Source organism: Ursus maritimus, unplaced genomic scaffold (assembly GCF_017311325.1).
Source record: "Ursus maritimus isolate PB19 unplaced genomic scaffold, ASM1731132v1 scaffold_17, whole genome shotgun sequence".
Classification (NCBI taxonomy): domain Eukaryota; kingdom Metazoa; phylum Chordata; class Mammalia; order Carnivora; family Ursidae; genus Ursus; species Ursus maritimus.
The window spans coordinates 38289019-38306086 of record NW_024424119.1 but is presented as its reverse complement, the minus strand read 5'-3'; the positions used below and the strand labels follow the sequence as shown (position 1 = coordinate 38306086).

The window sequence follows — 17068 nt, the reverse complement described above, 5'->3', positions numbered from 1 at the left end:
CAGGGGCAGCAGCAGAGGCAGAGGGAGAAGCAGGCTCCCAGCTGAGCAGGGAGCCCGATGTGGGGCTCGATCCCAGGACCATGGGATCATGACCTGAGCCAAAGGCAGATGCTTAACTTAACCGACTGAGCCACCCAGGCGAGGCGCCCCGGGAGTGGTCTTTCTAAAATGCAAATCAAATCGTGTTCTCTTGTGTAAATTCCTTCCCTGTGCCCTCTGGATTAAGGATAATACCAAATGCCGTGCCCTGGCTTCTAAGCCATTTATGCTATAACCCCATGATTCTCACCACTCTAGGACACTCCAAGCTTATTCCCTTCTTAGGAGCTTGTCCATGCTTTCCCTCAGCCTAGAGCATCGATCCCCCAGATCTTCGTGTGGTGTGTTCCTTGTATCATCCAGTCCCTGGTTAAGTGGCATTTCCTCAGAAAGGCCTTCCTTGACCACCCAACATAAGGTATAACCTGCCCCCATTCACTTTTTATCACCCTGTTTTATTGTCTTTATAGACCTTACCACTATCTGAAGTTATTTTTTGTCTATTGTCTGCCTCCTCCAACCCCTGTAGATTGTGAGTTCTCAGCAACCAAAAACCTAGCCTGTTTTGTTCAGTACCCAGAAGAGTGCCTGACCAAAGTAATAGTATTTACTTGAATTAATGAAATAATTAATTAATGCTTTATATCTTCAACTGTATCATAGTGGGAGGACAGAAAAAAATTGCCTAACTTTGTAGAGAATGAGATGAGCACATTGGAGCAAAAAGAAAGAAATATTTTAGGCCAAGTGTGAGCAGAAGAATAGATAATTAATATTCCATTCTGAGACTGCATCCCTACTGATTAATTAAGAGAAAGTTCAGGGAAGATATGATGTGACAACCGAATCCTTTTTGCAGATTCTAATTTTAGATTTGCAGGTACATATTAATTCAACCTCCTCTTGATATTGAGGACTCTTAAGAGATGGAATCTAGAAGAGGATGTTAGAAACACAATGTTGGGCACAAAAGCCGGAAGAAAGGAAAAGCAAGGAAGACTCCATTTTTAAGGCACCAAGTGGTTAAAAAAAATACATCAAATGTTTAAAATACAATGCTGAATCTACCCCCCAAAACAAAACTGAGCCTGCTTTTAAAAAGTCTTGTGGTCTAATTACCAACCTACAGAAAACAGAGGTTAAGGAACAGGTTAGACATCATTATGGGGATGCAATTCATTGAAATCCAGAATACAGACAATTCAGTAGGGCAAATTATTTAGTTTTCTCAATAAATAACTTGTCCCGGGGGGGGGGGACGTAGGAGAAAAAGGGAATTATTATACAGTTAAAAAGACTTCAGAGGCATAACCCCAAATGCAAGGTGTGGGTCTTGTTTGGATTCTTATTCAACAGATCGGATGTAGAAAGATATTTTGAGATAACTGGATAAAAATTGCAGTCCTGGTAGTAAATGATACTAAGAAGTTAGTGCTAATTGGGGATGGGTAGAGTAATGAACATGGTAACGTGATTATGTTTTTAAAAAAAAGTCCTTTTGCTAATGTGCATATTGGTTGATTGAACTAATATCTGGGATTTGCTTTAAAAGAAACCAGCAGCAATGACATAGCAGGTGAAGCGAGGAAGCAAAATCGGTAGACTGTTGATTATGTTGCTGGGGGTCGTGGGAACGTGGGAGTTCCCTTTAGTACCGTATCTACTTTTTGTTAAGGTTGAAAATTTTATAATAACATTTAAAAAAATTGCTGTGGAGCCTGCCCCACAGTTCCAGGAAACACGTGATGAGACACACACTTCTGCCATTTAAATAGTGTCAAGTTTTAGAAAACCCCATAACTGAAGAAAAGTAAGGCTCTGAGGAGGAACATTTGGCAGAGGCATCAGTCCTAAGAGCCTCAGAAACATGTAAAACAGTTTTTTTTTTTTTAATTAAAGATTGTATTTATTTTTTTGAGAGAGAGAGTGAGCGAGCAAGCTTGAGGGGCAGATGGAGGGGGAGAAGCAGATTCCCTACGGAGCAGGGAGTCTGATGCAGGGCTCGACCTCAGGATCCTGAGATCATGGCCTGAGCTGAAGGCAGACGCCCAACCAACTGAGCCACCCAGGTGCTTCTCTACAGCAGTTTTAGATCAAAATTCTATGAGGGATGATTCTGAGTTGAAACAACATAAGGGAAAATTTTCCCTAGCAGGTGATATATATAGCCTGAGAAATTTCTTAGCAGAGTGAGTGGCAGTAGCCATAGTGGTCAGCAGGGTTGGCTCCAAGAGTGGGTGGCCCTGTATGGTCTCACAGGGCACCGTGCTAAGAGGGGCCCATGCTTGGTTTAACGTGCTGCTGTCCTTGCCTTGAAATTACCAGTGATTTTTGAATTAAGATCATTGTCATTTGCACCTGGCCCACGAATTAGGAAGTGAGTTCTGCTAGTCAGGGATAAAAATAGCACTTTAAAAGAGGGAGTGAAGCCTGTCCCTTGACTGAAGTTCCAGAAAAGCCAGGCTCCACGGTGAAATAGGAAATAAAAAGTCACATAATGAATGAGTTTGAAGAAAGTGTCAATGAAGACTAAGTGACTGAGGCTGTCCTCACTAGAAATTCTAAATTTCTCAGGAAGACCAGCCAGCGAGGAGGCAGTGCACATTTCTTCAGATATACCAGAGTGACGCACGGTGACCCATCTGCCCCCCTGATGGGAGATTTCTCCCAACTTAGTCTAAGCTCACGGGTTGTGGACTCTTGACAACCGACACAGACTGACTGCTCTCAGGTACCTATTTTCTCCTTTTCAGATGTTTTCTGGCAACAATGATGGAGACCTAGGTTGCACAACATAGCTGAGTCCATGTTCATCATTTGGTTGAAAGAACTTGTCGGGGTTGGGGCTATACTCGTGTGTCTTACATTTTTTGAGTGTGACACTACTGTACTCATCATCTTATGGGTCCCATTGCCTCTCAGAATCTGAAAAAAGCAGGATCTTTTAGAGATTGGGAGTGAGATTATTTCAATCCCATAGGCACTGGAAAAGTGTAGCCAGCATCTGCTGCAGAGAACTCTGTACCCTTGAACCTGAAAGAGAGCCTTTTGGCTAAACAGAAGACGACTAAGAAATTGGAGAAGAATGAAATCTAGACACTGTTTCTGCTTTAATTTATAGAGGCAAGAGTTTTCATTTGGGGACTGTAAATTCTTCCTGGAAATGCAGGAATAAGGGAGGATTTATTTTGTTCTAATTTACAGCTTTTTTTTTTTTTTTCCTATTGGCTGGTATATTATTTGGAATATCATTTGGGCTCACTGCAGAACTTTTGATGATCTATATTGCACAACACAGCTAGGCATAATGTGAGATAGTAAATAAGACAGAGTCAACATGGCCTTGCAGTGAATTTACTTACTATACTGCTCTGTCCCGTATCAGAACCTTCTGGGGGCTCCAGTGGGGCACAGGATGGTACATGAAGGAGCAATATTGGCATTTGCAGTGGTTTCGTGAAGGTATGAGTGTGCTGATAAACTTCTGGTCTCCTCCTCCAGAAGGACAGGTATACCCTTGGCTGAGACAGGGTTTCATTGTGTGATGAGAAAAACACCTTTTGAAAAAAACAACTTTGTTTTTCTGAGTTGCTGCCTTGGCATTTTATAGTGTGATAACCCTACCACACCCAGAGTCTAGACATTTAGATAAGGACTTGAGTTTAGGATGTCCACCAAAAGTTCCCACTTTGCTTTTCCTGGGCACCTTTTACAATAACCACTTAGAGTGAAGCCTTAGAAAAGTTAGTATTCTCTGTCCTCATCACCTCTAAGTATAGGTTCTTGCTACCCCACTCTCTTTCTCCTTCTCTGTGACCTGGGTCAGAGGACTTCCCTTCCCTGGGCTCACAGCATGCTCCCCAGACCCTGGCTTCTAGGATTTGTAAATAATAAATCTTGTGATTCTATTTCCTTTCTGTGGGTGTGTTGAAACTACGCCTTCAATCACAATGAACCCATGGGTTTCACTTCCCCAAAGTGGGAACTAGGTTGCTGAGGGAGCTCCTTGCCAAGCTTGTGTGGGTGGCTTGTGCCCCCTCATTCACCAGGTCACAGTCTACATGCTCTTAATTCAATACACCAGCTCCAACTTCCCCACACATATTGTTAAGTCTAGTGGGTGAAGAGGGGGAAAAGGCCAGCAATAAAAGGGAAGCCGTTTTCTGCACACCCACATTCTTGCCAAAAGATAAAATAGGAACTTGCCCCCTTTTTTCAGTATTGAAAGATGGCTTCCACCCTTCCTGCCAATTTCCTCCTGCCCCCAGAGAAGGTCACAGATGTCTCCTTATCCAAATGTTTCTCAACACATTCCCTTACCCTTGTTTGTGGTTCTTCATAGCACTTAACACCATGTCATAACTATCGATTTGTTTGTTGGCTGTCTCCTCCTCTGGAATGTAAGCATCACAAGGGCAGAGCTTGCTTTGTTCATTAACACAGGCTGATTGATAGGTAGATAGAGCCCTGCATGGTACATAGCAGGCATTCAATAAATATTTGTTGAATGAGGGAATGAATAAATGAATGAGTGGCTCTTCTGATTGGTGAGACTGGAGAAAGGGACTTGTCTATGTTATGAGTATCTCAGCCTTCTTGGGGCCATCATTCTCGCAGCTACCCTCAAACAACAAGGGTATGGTGTTAATGTGCAGCAAGTGTCCCAGCTCAGGGCTTCTCCATCCTACAACTTGGGGTGGAAGGTTAAAGAGTGGGGTGGGGCTGAGGAGGATGAGGAAACAGATGTTAGTCTAGTTCTTGGATGAAAAAGTAGAAAGTTTTATTTTTCAGCCCAGCTTTATCAGCAATAAAACTGATATTTTTATACCCATCTGCATTTGTTACCAGTTCCAAGCAGAAGAGGTGAAGGAGGGATGAAAGAAATTCCACCATATTTATCAAACATTGAAAACAATAAGGCCAGTTGCAATTAAAAATAAATGCCAGACTAACCTCCATGGATGAAAATCCACTGGTAATAATAAACGTAGATGTAATTCAGTAATAAACTCCCATTACTTTGCTGGTAGCCCCAAACTGAAAATGCATTCTAGGCCATCAGTTCTAAAAGTAACGTGGTATATTTCATATCAAGTAAAATGTCCATTGAATATCCCTATTGTGCATTTTATTTGCATCCAAAACAGTATAAAAGTGTTTTTGTTACATAAACAAGTTACTTAATAGACGGGGTACAGCATTACTTAGTAATTTGGGAAATGTTTACAGCTGTCTTGGTATGGATCTTTAAAGAAAAAACATGACGCAACTCTTTCTATAGTCTTATCCATTATTCTCCAGTTCCAGTGGGCAAGCAAATCATTGTTCATCTGCATCATGGGAAATAGACATGGGCAATCTATTTATCCCTGGGTTTTCTCTCGTGATATTTATTCATGAGTTTTGAGCTTTAATTTCTCTTGGGTAAATTTACAGCACTAACTGCAGGTTGGGAATTGTACTTTCAAAATTGGGCTTCAGTAGCTAGTGATTCCAGAGTCCTTTATAACATAACTATATTATGTTCTCATTCTCACCCATCCCTCCCTCCTTCCCTCTCTCTTTCCATTTTCTAAAGCACTTTCGGATACATAATAAATCTTACTATTGATTGTCATTCGAAGGGGTAATTTGAATTTGTAGTAAGGAGATAGAGCTATTATTCAGTCTGAAATTGCAGTGGTGGTGCAATGGAGGGCCTAGGGCAGGGGACCCAAATTAAGTCCTGAAATGAACAAGCAGTTTGGCTTGAGATGAATTACGTCTTCTTTCTTGTTAAGGCAGGAGGACCAGAAGAAACTTAAGTCCCTTATAAATGCCGCTTCTGAGTAATTATTTCAAAGGACACAATGAGCTCACATGGATTTTATTTTCTCTTATTTTTTCCTTTCTTTATTTTATTCTAGTGTCCCTTAAAGAGGGTTTTGTTTTGTTTTGTTTTTTGTTTTTTAGGTTACTTGATTCTAACCAGCAATGACTGATAGAGTTGAAGTGAAAGCAAATAAAAACAAACAAAAAGAATCACACAGGAGCAGGTGAAATGATTTCATCTAAATTTCGTTGTAAGCAGCCTGATGTTTAGAAATAGAAAAGTAGGGGCGCCTGGGTGGCACAGCGGTTAAGCGTCTGCCTTCAGCTCAGGGCGTGATCCCGACGTTATGGGATCGAGCCCCACATCAGGCTCCTCTGCTATGAGCCTGCTTCTTCCTCTCCCGCTCCCCCTGCTTGTGTTCCCTCTCTCACGGGCTGTCTCTATCTCTGTCAAATAAATAAATAAAATCTTAAAAAAAAAAAAAAAAGAAATAGAAAAGTATCTCAAATATCTTGAGATCCTAAGATAAGGGGGTGCTATTTCGAATACTACCAGCCTAAGGTTTATTCCTAGAGCCAAACTGTATTATATGGGAACTTGTGAATCTTATCCAAAAAACATAAACTTTAGGTTAGGACAGCATAAAGTTTAATCAGATAGAAAGTGCTTTCTTGGAAGAAAAACCCTTATTCTACAAAGTAGGGTTTTTTCCCCCAAACAAATTTGATGTCCAGCTACTTTCCTCTAAACATATTCCACTAAATATATGTATATGTCTGTGGGCAATTAAAATTAATTTAAATTTGATTGATTTGGTTTGGAGCAGTTGTATAATACTTGTCCTCTTGGAGTAGTAACAGTAAAAACCTAAGCTGGCATCTTAACATTTTTACATTCCTTCAAAAATTGTAACATCCTCCCTCCTCCCCAAAAAAAGGCTTTCAGTCAAAAGGTAACTTTCTATTCCAATCTGTGTGAGATTTATTCTCATGCTGATTTATGTCATTTTGTTTGCATTTTCCGAGTTTAATAAAAGTAAATTGTCACTAAATACATTATAAAATAAGGCAGGCCATCTAATAACACTCAGTCACATGCCAACAATATTTCCCGTACATCGTTTGTTATTTCCTAAAAAAAATAATGGCACTTAGAATTGTTTACAAGGTCAGCAAAAATAAATACATTTAAAAGAAGCAGGGCAAAAAGAAAAAAAAATACCTTTAGTATCTTGTTCAGGTTCACTTTCTTCTATTAATAGATACAAGACAAAACAAACACACACAATGAACACACAAACAAAAACAACATATCATGAAAAGGGAAAATCTTTGACCACAGAAACATCAGTTGTGCAACACTATTAATTAGAATCTGCTTGTTTCTTATTTCAATAAGAAACAAATGCAATCAAGGGAAACAGCTGACCTTTACAAGCAAGCTATTAAATGACATAAAATTTCAAATTACCACTTTAGTCGGGCAGTACTACACAGAAGATAAACTACAGCATACCCAACAACATAGCTCATTCATGCATTTTTATTTTAATGCTGACAATTACCCTTTCTTTCAAGGCAACAGACTGCCTACTATTCTGCTAAATCGTGTTTTCCCTTTGTTTAGCATGGCTTCTCCTTTTACAAGGCCCTGCTGTGAAGTCAGTGAGGTTGAATCTGGGATCTCAACTATCATTTCTATGGCAATAGACTCATGTTGTGGTAAACAGAGGATTAGGGGGTTCCTGCAGAACAGAGTCTACCACCAACAGAGCTGCTCTCCTCCGTACCCACTCCCGGAGGCAGCTCAGAGGGCAGGGAGGAGCAAACCTTATCTTGTAGGAAACTACCAGGGAAGCACGCCATAAAAAAAAATATGAAAATGTCTACATTGGGTATGCAGAATTGAGAATTCATCTTTTTTTTTTTATCCCAGAAAAGAGACAACTGCCAAATTAATGGTTCCAAAATGTTTAACATAATAACTATATCAAATGGAGATCCCACATGGAGCTCTGTTTTTTCTTTCCTGAAAGTTTGTTTGTGTCCAATTAGACCTTTCTTCTTGAAATTAGTGACGAGCCAACTGCAGCATTCGTTCATAAGTATAAAGTAGCAGTGCTATTGTTAACGACTTTGAATGTTAAGAACATACTTGCATAGCTCTTCCCAGGTTATGGGTATTTGCATACACGGTTTACATTATCTCCTTTAACCCTGATCCTATCTCTGTGATTAAACATAAATTGATATTATTCAGCCCATTTTCCAGACAGGGAGTCTGAGACTCAGAGCTCTGCTGTAGGTTCAGAGCCAGAGACGCCATACTCCAGTCAGTTTTCAGACATAATTCCCTGTTCTAACCTGCTTCATAGCAAGAAACCCTCCTTGTTGCGCTTGATACCCAATCCTCTTAAATGTAAGAGAACTTATCATTTCCCCTTTTAAATTTTATTCTGATTGAACATTCCCTGTCCCCACCAACCAAGTTAGTGGCACCTTCCTGTTTTATTTTTTCAAGGTCAGAGACGACTTTAAAGTTGTTAAATTGAATAGATTTATGGTTAAAAGGAGAGTTAGAAATTTTCTGTCAAATGTACCTAAACAAAGAAAATCAACTTTTTTTTAACACCCCTAACAGTGCCTGGTGTTTGAAACCAGTTTTTTCATACTAAAAACCAGTCATGTGGACACTTGAAACTATAGAGATCCCTGGTTTCTAACACAGACATAAATCAGGAAAAATAAATGAAGGTCGATGCTTGGGTCAGATTAGCCCTGAAAAATTGCATTTGAACGCCTTTGGGCTGGGCGTGTTTTCCTAGTTCCTCAACAAAATTGTGCTTCTTTCCAAATCTTACTATTTTTGTTTTTCACCAGCCAAGTAACTATCTATGAGTAGCTGAGATGGGCATGGGCATGGGACTCTTGGAATATGAAGTGTCTTCATTCTGGTGGCTATTATCTCCAAAAATTTTGTCCAGCCTCGGTAAATTTTGAGAATCTTATTTGCTCATCATTTTTTTTTCCTCGTACACTACTCTTTTTTGGGTTCTGGAATGAGTGCAGGTCCATTCTTAGTCTTCTCTCCATTTTGCAATTATTAGTTTGCTTTGATCTTTTACTGGGCTGCACTTGAGAGCATACCACGAAGACCATGCTGACTTCCCTCTGCTATCACTTTGTACTTATTGCTGTTACTGCTGTTCATTTTGCTTGATTTGTTTGGAATTGGGAGCAGTGTGAAATTTTGAAAGAATGCACCCATTTCCTCCCCTGTGGATCTACAGAACCAAGTCAAGAGATGAAAAATTGTCTAAGATCTGCCATTTTCCTAGGAGGAGGCCTAGAAGTTCTACCTGAATTTATGTTTTCATATAGAGACTCTCGAAGTTTCTTTCTAAGCACAAATGCAGATATACAGCTCTATACATATGTGTTTACGCATGCTTATATTTTTATGTAAGTATGTACCACATTCACACGCATGCATGCACAATTGAGATTACTTTAAATTAGAAAAAATGATGCAAGAATAATCTGCAAAACCCATTTAAGCTTGAGTACACTCATTCAACGTATGAGATTGTTGGTCATTTCGAGGTCAGACTATAGTCCTAGTTTTTCCATGCATCGTGCCTGCTTAGCCTATGATCCGTCTTGACCTCTGAACTTACTATTTTACCACCTATCAATTTTTAAATATTTGACTTCATGGTCTTTATTCCCTTTTAACTGCTTTATGTGTAATGGATCAGTCTTGTCTTCCAAACTGATGTGTAATCTCCGTTGGAGGGCGGAGGCAGGGAACGGCATAGCATACTTTACTTTTGTTGTTTTCTTTTCCTCCTAAAGTTTAGCATGGTCTCTTATAGAAAAAAGAAAATACTTAAAAGAGGAGGTGGGTACTGATTCATTTTCCTTTTCTACTTTCTTGGAATTGTTCAATAAGACATTTATAATAGAGAATCAGAGACTTCTCTTATTGGAATAATTTAAGATATAATCAACATCTGAGTTAAATAGTATATACATTATTTTCTTGAATACTTTGATTTATGGGGGACTTAGCACTATCATAGCAACCCATTTAAAATACGTTAAAAAAAAAAAAAAGGAATATATTCCAAATCAAACCAAAATCAGTCTCCTTGTAATTACCACCCACAAGACTTAGTGTTTATTCCTATACACTGGACCAAAAAAAAAAAAAAAAAAAAAAAAAATCCATCAAATATTTTCGTTTTCCCAAGCTTGCTAGCTCCAGTTCACCATGCTGATTGCTAACTTTTGGACTTTCTTATCTCACCTTCTTATCTTAATTTACCCCCAGAACTAAAACTAACACATACATAGAGAGTCTTACGAATTCAAAGAATGGTAAGACTCTTTCTAATATTCTACTTCTGTGACTATACTATTTTTATTTGCATTTATATAAAAATACAGTTAGGTCATATTCCATTGAAAATCATGAATATCCAACACTTGTTTTTATACTTGCTCTTCAGTTTTGAACGTGAGTGTGTGTGTGGGGGGGATATGATTTGATTTTAAGAAAGATAAATTAAATTTTTCCTATTCAATTCACTATATTAGTTGATTGGAGAAGAAATTTGGAGAGGGGAAGTGTGTTATTATATGGAAGGAGGGAAAGCCCTTAAGATTCCCAGGCAGAAATGAACACAGTCAGTAAGATCCACATACATCATGTAGACCTTGTGGAGAGGAAGAAAGAGACCAGAAGAGGAAACAGGCAGAACTGTGGGATGGCTCCCATTCTTCAGACAGCAAGAGTGAGAAGAGCCAAGAAGATAACAGGAATCTGGCCACCTAGGCCAAAGTCTCAGTGGAGGCTGCTATTTTACATTCTTGCTCTTTGTAGAATGGCATTGTTTATAATTTTTCTTAAAAGGCAAAGCCTTAAAGAAATCTCTGAACATCTGGTACTATCAGGATACCATTCTAGGACTTTTTCATTTTTCAATGAAATGATTTGCACCAAGCAGTTAATAAAGCACAGTTTTATAATATATGTTATGTATAAATATTATATATATGTATTATATATATTTTATGTATTATAATAACACACAGCTGGAAAGTACTGGAGGCTGATTTTGAAGCCAGGTCTTCTAGCTCTTTCTTTTTCATTTTTTTTTTTTTTCAGAGCTATTTCTAGCTCATGGTATCTTCCTGACTGATGAAAGCTATTTCTCCATCTGCCTTCAAAAAAAGAAGGTATATTTTATTTTTAAATTTCAGTCTGCCTTAGGGAGCTACATTCCAGATATTGATCGTGTTGAGGACCCTTTTTGTAGGTGTTAAAAGCATGTACTTAAATCTGTTCCTCAGTTATCTGAAAAGAGAGGAATCATTCTGTAGAAAGAGAAGTCCATTGTTGAGACCTTATTATTAAAACATGAATGCTAATCAATACTAGATTATTTGAATCCATTCTTAAATAGGCTACATTTGTCTCATCTAGCATTGCATTTTAAGAATTATTGCGTTGGAGATGCCTCGTAGAAGACAAGCACCACAGGCAGCAAAAAAGGTCATTTTGGTTGTTTTATTTTTTACTTGAAGAAATTGGCCCAGGGGATTGTTGAAAAGTAATCATAAGGAGACTCCGTGGTACTGTTTCTGGATAGATTCTGCTTTTCTTTTCCAATCATTAAAAGAACATGTGACAATAATAATAATAAACCTGAGTGAATACCTGGATTTTCTCTGCTCACGTCTTGGTAGCTAAAGCAAAGAAACCCGACCCTGGTGTGCTGCCACTGTTTACGCTTCTGTTTCCTTTGAAGCAGAGCGATGCCTGAGGTTTATCCACTGGCTCCATCTCTGGAGGAACCAGAATGCAGACTCCGTTGGAAAACATACACAGCACCCTCACAAGCAGCCTTCCTTTGCATCTTCAAAGTAAGGCTGGCCTGGCTCTGTGACATCACGATTCTCTCAAGTGGCTTGGGCTGGACACATTTCTGTGGCCTTCGAGATCATAACATTTTCCTAGCTTGTAAATATGGATGGTGAATAATGACCATGAGCATGAAGTGTTTATCAAGTAAATCAGATAAGAGCCACACAAAGTTAACTTGTTTTTAGTTCAGCCCTAGATGTAGAGGGAGCAACTATTAAGAATATTTTGGTTAAAATGGTTCTGAAAATATATTAGAAGTTTAACTGTAAGCCAATGAAGAAGTTGGACTTCAGTTGTGATTCGTGTTTTTCATTCTTTAAAAAAGCATATATTCTGGTTTTCATGGGAGGAGATGCAAGCTGCTTAATTGCCAGGACAGAAGCCTTTCTTGGTTTACCCTTTTTTAAGGTTTTAATTGTAGGATACTTTTAGAGTTACAGAAGAGTTGCAAAGATAGTGTAGAGGGTTTCCAGGTACGCTTCACCCAACTTCTTCCAATGTTAACATCTTATATAACATGGTACATTTATCAAAATCTTAGTTTACTTTTAAATAACATTTGGACCTAATCTCATGAAATGGAAGATACTTGAGCTCTGACACCAATCAAAGAAAGTAAAGTTTAGTAAGAACAAGAATTTTTTTATTTTTAAATTAGTACTACTATTACTGTTATTTTTAACTCACCAAAAATTGTAACTGGGAAAAGAAATAGGAGCTATAACCTTAAGCTTAAGTGGCACCATGGTGTCCTGGTTCTCTAAAGTGGCTTGGCTTGGGAACATTTCTGTGGTCTTTGAGATAGAGTTCCAGATGCCCAAGTTGGACCACAGCCCTCCAAACTGTAGGTCTCCATGCTAAAGAGATGACATTTGAAAACCCTGTCAAGAAGGGATACCATGTGTTCTAATCTCAGTGTTAGTCTGTGCATCAAATTGCAGCCCATTCTGGTTTTTAAGGCACCCCAACAGATACTGTCTCATACTCCGTACGTAGTCTGACTTTTACTCCCTGACTCAGCAGCAGCCTGTGCTCTCATGATAAATCTGCTTCTCCCCTTCCCCCATCATATCACCATGTACCATGAGCTGCTGTTCATCAATCAAAATCTTGATGGACCTCACCTCTCTGAAGCTTTCCCTGATCTCCCACCATCTCCCCCTGTCTTGTACTGCTGTCACTGCAAACAGTTAAACTTGAATTTTTGTAATCAGTTGCTCGCATGCTCATCTTCCTCGCTGAATTTGAAAACTTTTCCAGAAATGAGCCATGTCTCTATCTCTGTATCCTTAGGAATAATCTCATTCCATGAAGTTTAGTAGGCACTCAACAAATGAATAAATTTGAAACTTATTCTAACTTTTATCCTATGAGTTATGGATAAGCTAACTTCTTCCTTAAATTTTTAAGCTTTGTCTGGAATAAAAACATTCCGAGTAGAAATCCTCAAGTCAGTGTTTCTCAGTGTGTGGTTCATAGACTACTCAGGTAAGGTTCACTTGGGAAATTGTTGGCCTTAACACAGACCTATTCGATCTGAATCTCTGGGGAATGCATCCTAGAGCTATAACTTTTAATAAGATTTGCAGAGGCTTTTGATGTGCATTGAAGTTTGAGAACCACTGCCTTGGAGGGAGAGTTGTATTAATCCATCAATTTTGGTATTTCCAATTCTTTCCATAGAAGTTTTAAATTGAATATAATTAATGATGTGATAGTAAATTAAATGAAATAACACATTAGTATCAGGGCAAAGGAGACTTCCAGTCAGTTTAATGTCACAGATACTATGACTTGGATTCTGAGATACATGTCATGTAGGGCAAAAAACAAAATAAAAATAAAGTACACCATTCTCAGTACAAGGAGGGAAACAAAAGGCCGATTTCAGGAGAGACCATTCCTCTCCCACCCAGGCACTACATTTTTAAAGCAATTTCTCACTTAAGATTTACCTTAAAGCAGTGAATGATGGCATGATTGGTATTTTTGACAAGATTTTTTGGCGAACCACTATTTCTGTAGCAAGTAAAATATGTGGTAAGCTCAGGATGTGCACCAAGGTTGCTTTGGTTTTCCTATTGCGGATACTATGTTTTTTGTACAGATCGACTCTAAACAGCCCCTTTCCTATTTGCCGGTAAAGGCACATCTTCCTATAGCTTCTTAGATAAGCTTTCTCTTACTACTTGTCCCAGTGGGGCCAAACCAAAGTTACAATCTCTAACAAGTACCCAGCATGCAGGTATAAGACATTGCTGATTGAGGATAGATTTATGTTCTTTGGAAACAGGGGGAGTGGTTGGTAATGTTGACATGCTATTTATGAAATCTGAGAGGCCTAAGCAGCAATAATCTCTGGGTAGAATGTAAACAATGTAAACAGCAGGCAACAAGACCACCAACAGCCCATATTTATCATGGAGTCCCGTGTAGACACGGCATATATGCTATCGTAGTCCATTTTAAGAACTCTACGCTCTAGGTAATATCGCCCCCATTTCCCAGATGAGGAAATAGACTTGCAAAGGTTGAGTAAATCATCCGACCTCACGTAACTAGCAAGTGGCAAAGTCAGGATTAGCGCCCAGATCTATCTGCCGCTAAAGCACGCGAGCACTCCAGGGTGCTGGTCTACGAAACAACACAGAGAGAGAGAAGACTCAAGAATGAGGCAATGGAAGATGTCTTGGCCTGGGAACCAAGGCATCCGAGCTCCTTGTTAACTTGGACAAAGTACTGATTTTTCTAGTATCGAGTTTCCTATCTGTGGAATGAGGGGCGCAATTACAACTTCAGACTGAAAACCTATGATTTCTCTTCTGATGGAACCAAAGTTAATAAAAATCAGCTCTCTTTTAAAGAAAAATGTAGTGTTTTTTTTTGTTTTTTGTTTTTTTGCCGTTGAACTTGATTGCTTCTACCTCAAAGATAAAGATGACATGTGGAATAAAGAGTGTGATTATCTCCACAAGTGTTTTTAAATCATTGCTTCTGTCACACAGAAGTTACATTAGTCTGAGAACTAACATTGATAACTATTATCTGAGTGACTGCTCTGTACAGTCTTAGAAGAGCTTTAAATATGTCATCTTAGTTTATCTTTTTTACAACATATGAGGTACAAAGTATTATTAACCTCCTTGTACAGGTGGGGAAACTGAGGCACAAAGAGACGAAACTACATGACATTCCACAAGCGGTGGAGCCAGGATCTGAACTCAGGAGTTTCCTCTAGATTCTGGAGCCCATGTTATTAGCCAGTATGTTAAGTTCCCTCTAAAAATCATGCCTTGACCATACCTTGACAGCCATGGGAATGAATATACTAATTACAATTTGAAAGTCATATGTTTGATTCCTGAAGGAAATAACTTAAGTGATAGTATTTGAATTCCATATTGCCCTCGAGTTCTAATAGCTTTCTATTATATCTTTTCATGATTCAAAGTTGTTACATTTTGAAATTAAGGCCAGTGGAGGTATGGCCTTCTCTATCTTGCACAGTGTGAGATGAGTCTCTGTTGCATTAATCCATGCATTAAAGAGAAAGAATGTTTCCTTTTTTGTGTATGTATGCTTGAACTTGTGCTCTCATTTTGATACCTAAAAAAATGAAAATCAAAGCTTACTCTGATTAGAGTATGCATATTTCAGGTCACAGTAACTTCTCATTTCAAATAATATAATGTCCCTGCTATATTAAACAATTTAAGACAAATCTTTGAGGCACATTTTTTTTCATACCTGCAATTAAAGAGGGCCTACCTGTTTTTTTTCCACTTGATTTCGTATCTGTTCAGTGCTCTAATCATTATATAAGTTTTTCTTTCCTTAGAGAACTTTAGTGACAGCTGTTCAACTAAAGGACCGCTGTGGCATTGTTTCTTGAAAGCGCTATGGGACTTTCTAGATGGGAATGCAACACGATAGCCCCTAAAGTGGAAATCAGTGGATAGAACTCTTTTTTTAGAGCATGCACCTTATTAATCATGCAGATTTAATTTCCCCCATGATAACCCCCAGGGATATCAAAGACTTATGCCTTTTTCTTTGGTTTGGTTTTTAGATACACAAGGTACTCATGACAGCAAATCAAACCTGTTAGTGGCATCAAGCAAGTAGAATTGATGCCGGGAACAGGACCACCGCAAATTTTATTAAAACTGCAGATCACTGAGAGCACAGCACACGTTGGGGTTTAAATACCTCTCTCTGTGGCATTTGTCATATTAAGAGCTGCAGCATAAACAAAGGAAAAAGCAAATCAAATGTTGTGTCCACATTACTTGATCACTTCCACTCTTCTAGATGCAATAAGGAAATCTGACCTCGAGGAAAGAAGGCAGCCAGAAGTCTAACATATTTAAAGACAGTGCCAATCTCTTGTAGTTAAGTCTGTTGACATTTGCCTCTGGGACATTGTGTGTGTGTGTGTGTGTGTGTGTGTGTGTGTGTGTGTGTGTGTTTATATGTATGTATGTATATATGTTTATGTATGTGTATGCATATATACAGATATGTATATGCATATATACAGATATGTATATGTGTATGTATAAATGTGTAATTTGTTTTTATCTTCTGGGATTCTGTTGTCTGATATACTGCATATGTCTGCAAAAAATCTTCCCAAAAAAGCCTTTGATAGACCAAGTCAGCCCTAAGGATACATGGGAAGGCCTTTCAGACTGCAGAGAAACAGACTGAGAACACTCAAGGGCCTTGACAAGTGATGAGGCCCATGCACTGAGGCCACTCACGTTCGCCAGGTGGCTCACCTTCCCTCCTCACTCCCCAAAACGCCTCTCTCAAGTGTTGAGACAGAGTTCTGCTTTTTGAGGCCTCCTGCCAATGAGGTATTGTTTAAACATTTGGGAAGCCTACAGTGACCCTCTGCCTCAGAGGGTCCTCTTGGTCCTGGTCTGCTTCAAGGGCTCTCATCTACATTTGTACTGGGGCCACCTCTCCCCACTGATGATTGCTGACAGAGAACCCTCCCTTGGTTCCGGCTCCTCTTCTGCCCAATTTTTTTCCTTTGTGGCTTAAATCTCCAAGGGTAAACAAGAAATAATAGAAAATGCAATTGACAGGTTGTCCAGTACATTCCAACCTACGTCTATTTTAAATGGAGTCTCAAGTATTCTACACTCAGCCAGTTGCTATACACAAAGCAGAATTTGTCTGAATGTGAAATTCACAGAATGTAGTAAAATCGACACTCAGCTCCAAATACATCATTTCATAATAGCTAAGTCAAAGAATATAAAGAAACATGTAAGGATATAG

The 17068-nt window shown here is 38.9% G+C and overlaps 1 protein-coding gene across 3 annotated transcripts in view; it reads right to left on the bottom strand.

Moving 5' to 3' along the window:
* The window catches only part of MUSK (muscle associated receptor tyrosine kinase), an 86874-nt gene that overhangs the window by 42064 nt on the left and 27742 nt on the right, over positions 1–17068 (bottom strand). For 2 of the 3 annotated variants that reach the window (XM_040631697.1, XM_040631698.1), the window contains exon 6: positions 7073–7102. The exons of the other annotated variant lie outside the window; for it this stretch is intronic. In XM_040631697.1, the coding sequence (XP_040487631.1) occupies positions 7073–7102 (30 nt within the window). The remainder of the gene's footprint in view (positions 1–7072; positions 7103–17068) is intronic. 3 annotated transcript variants of the gene reach the window in all.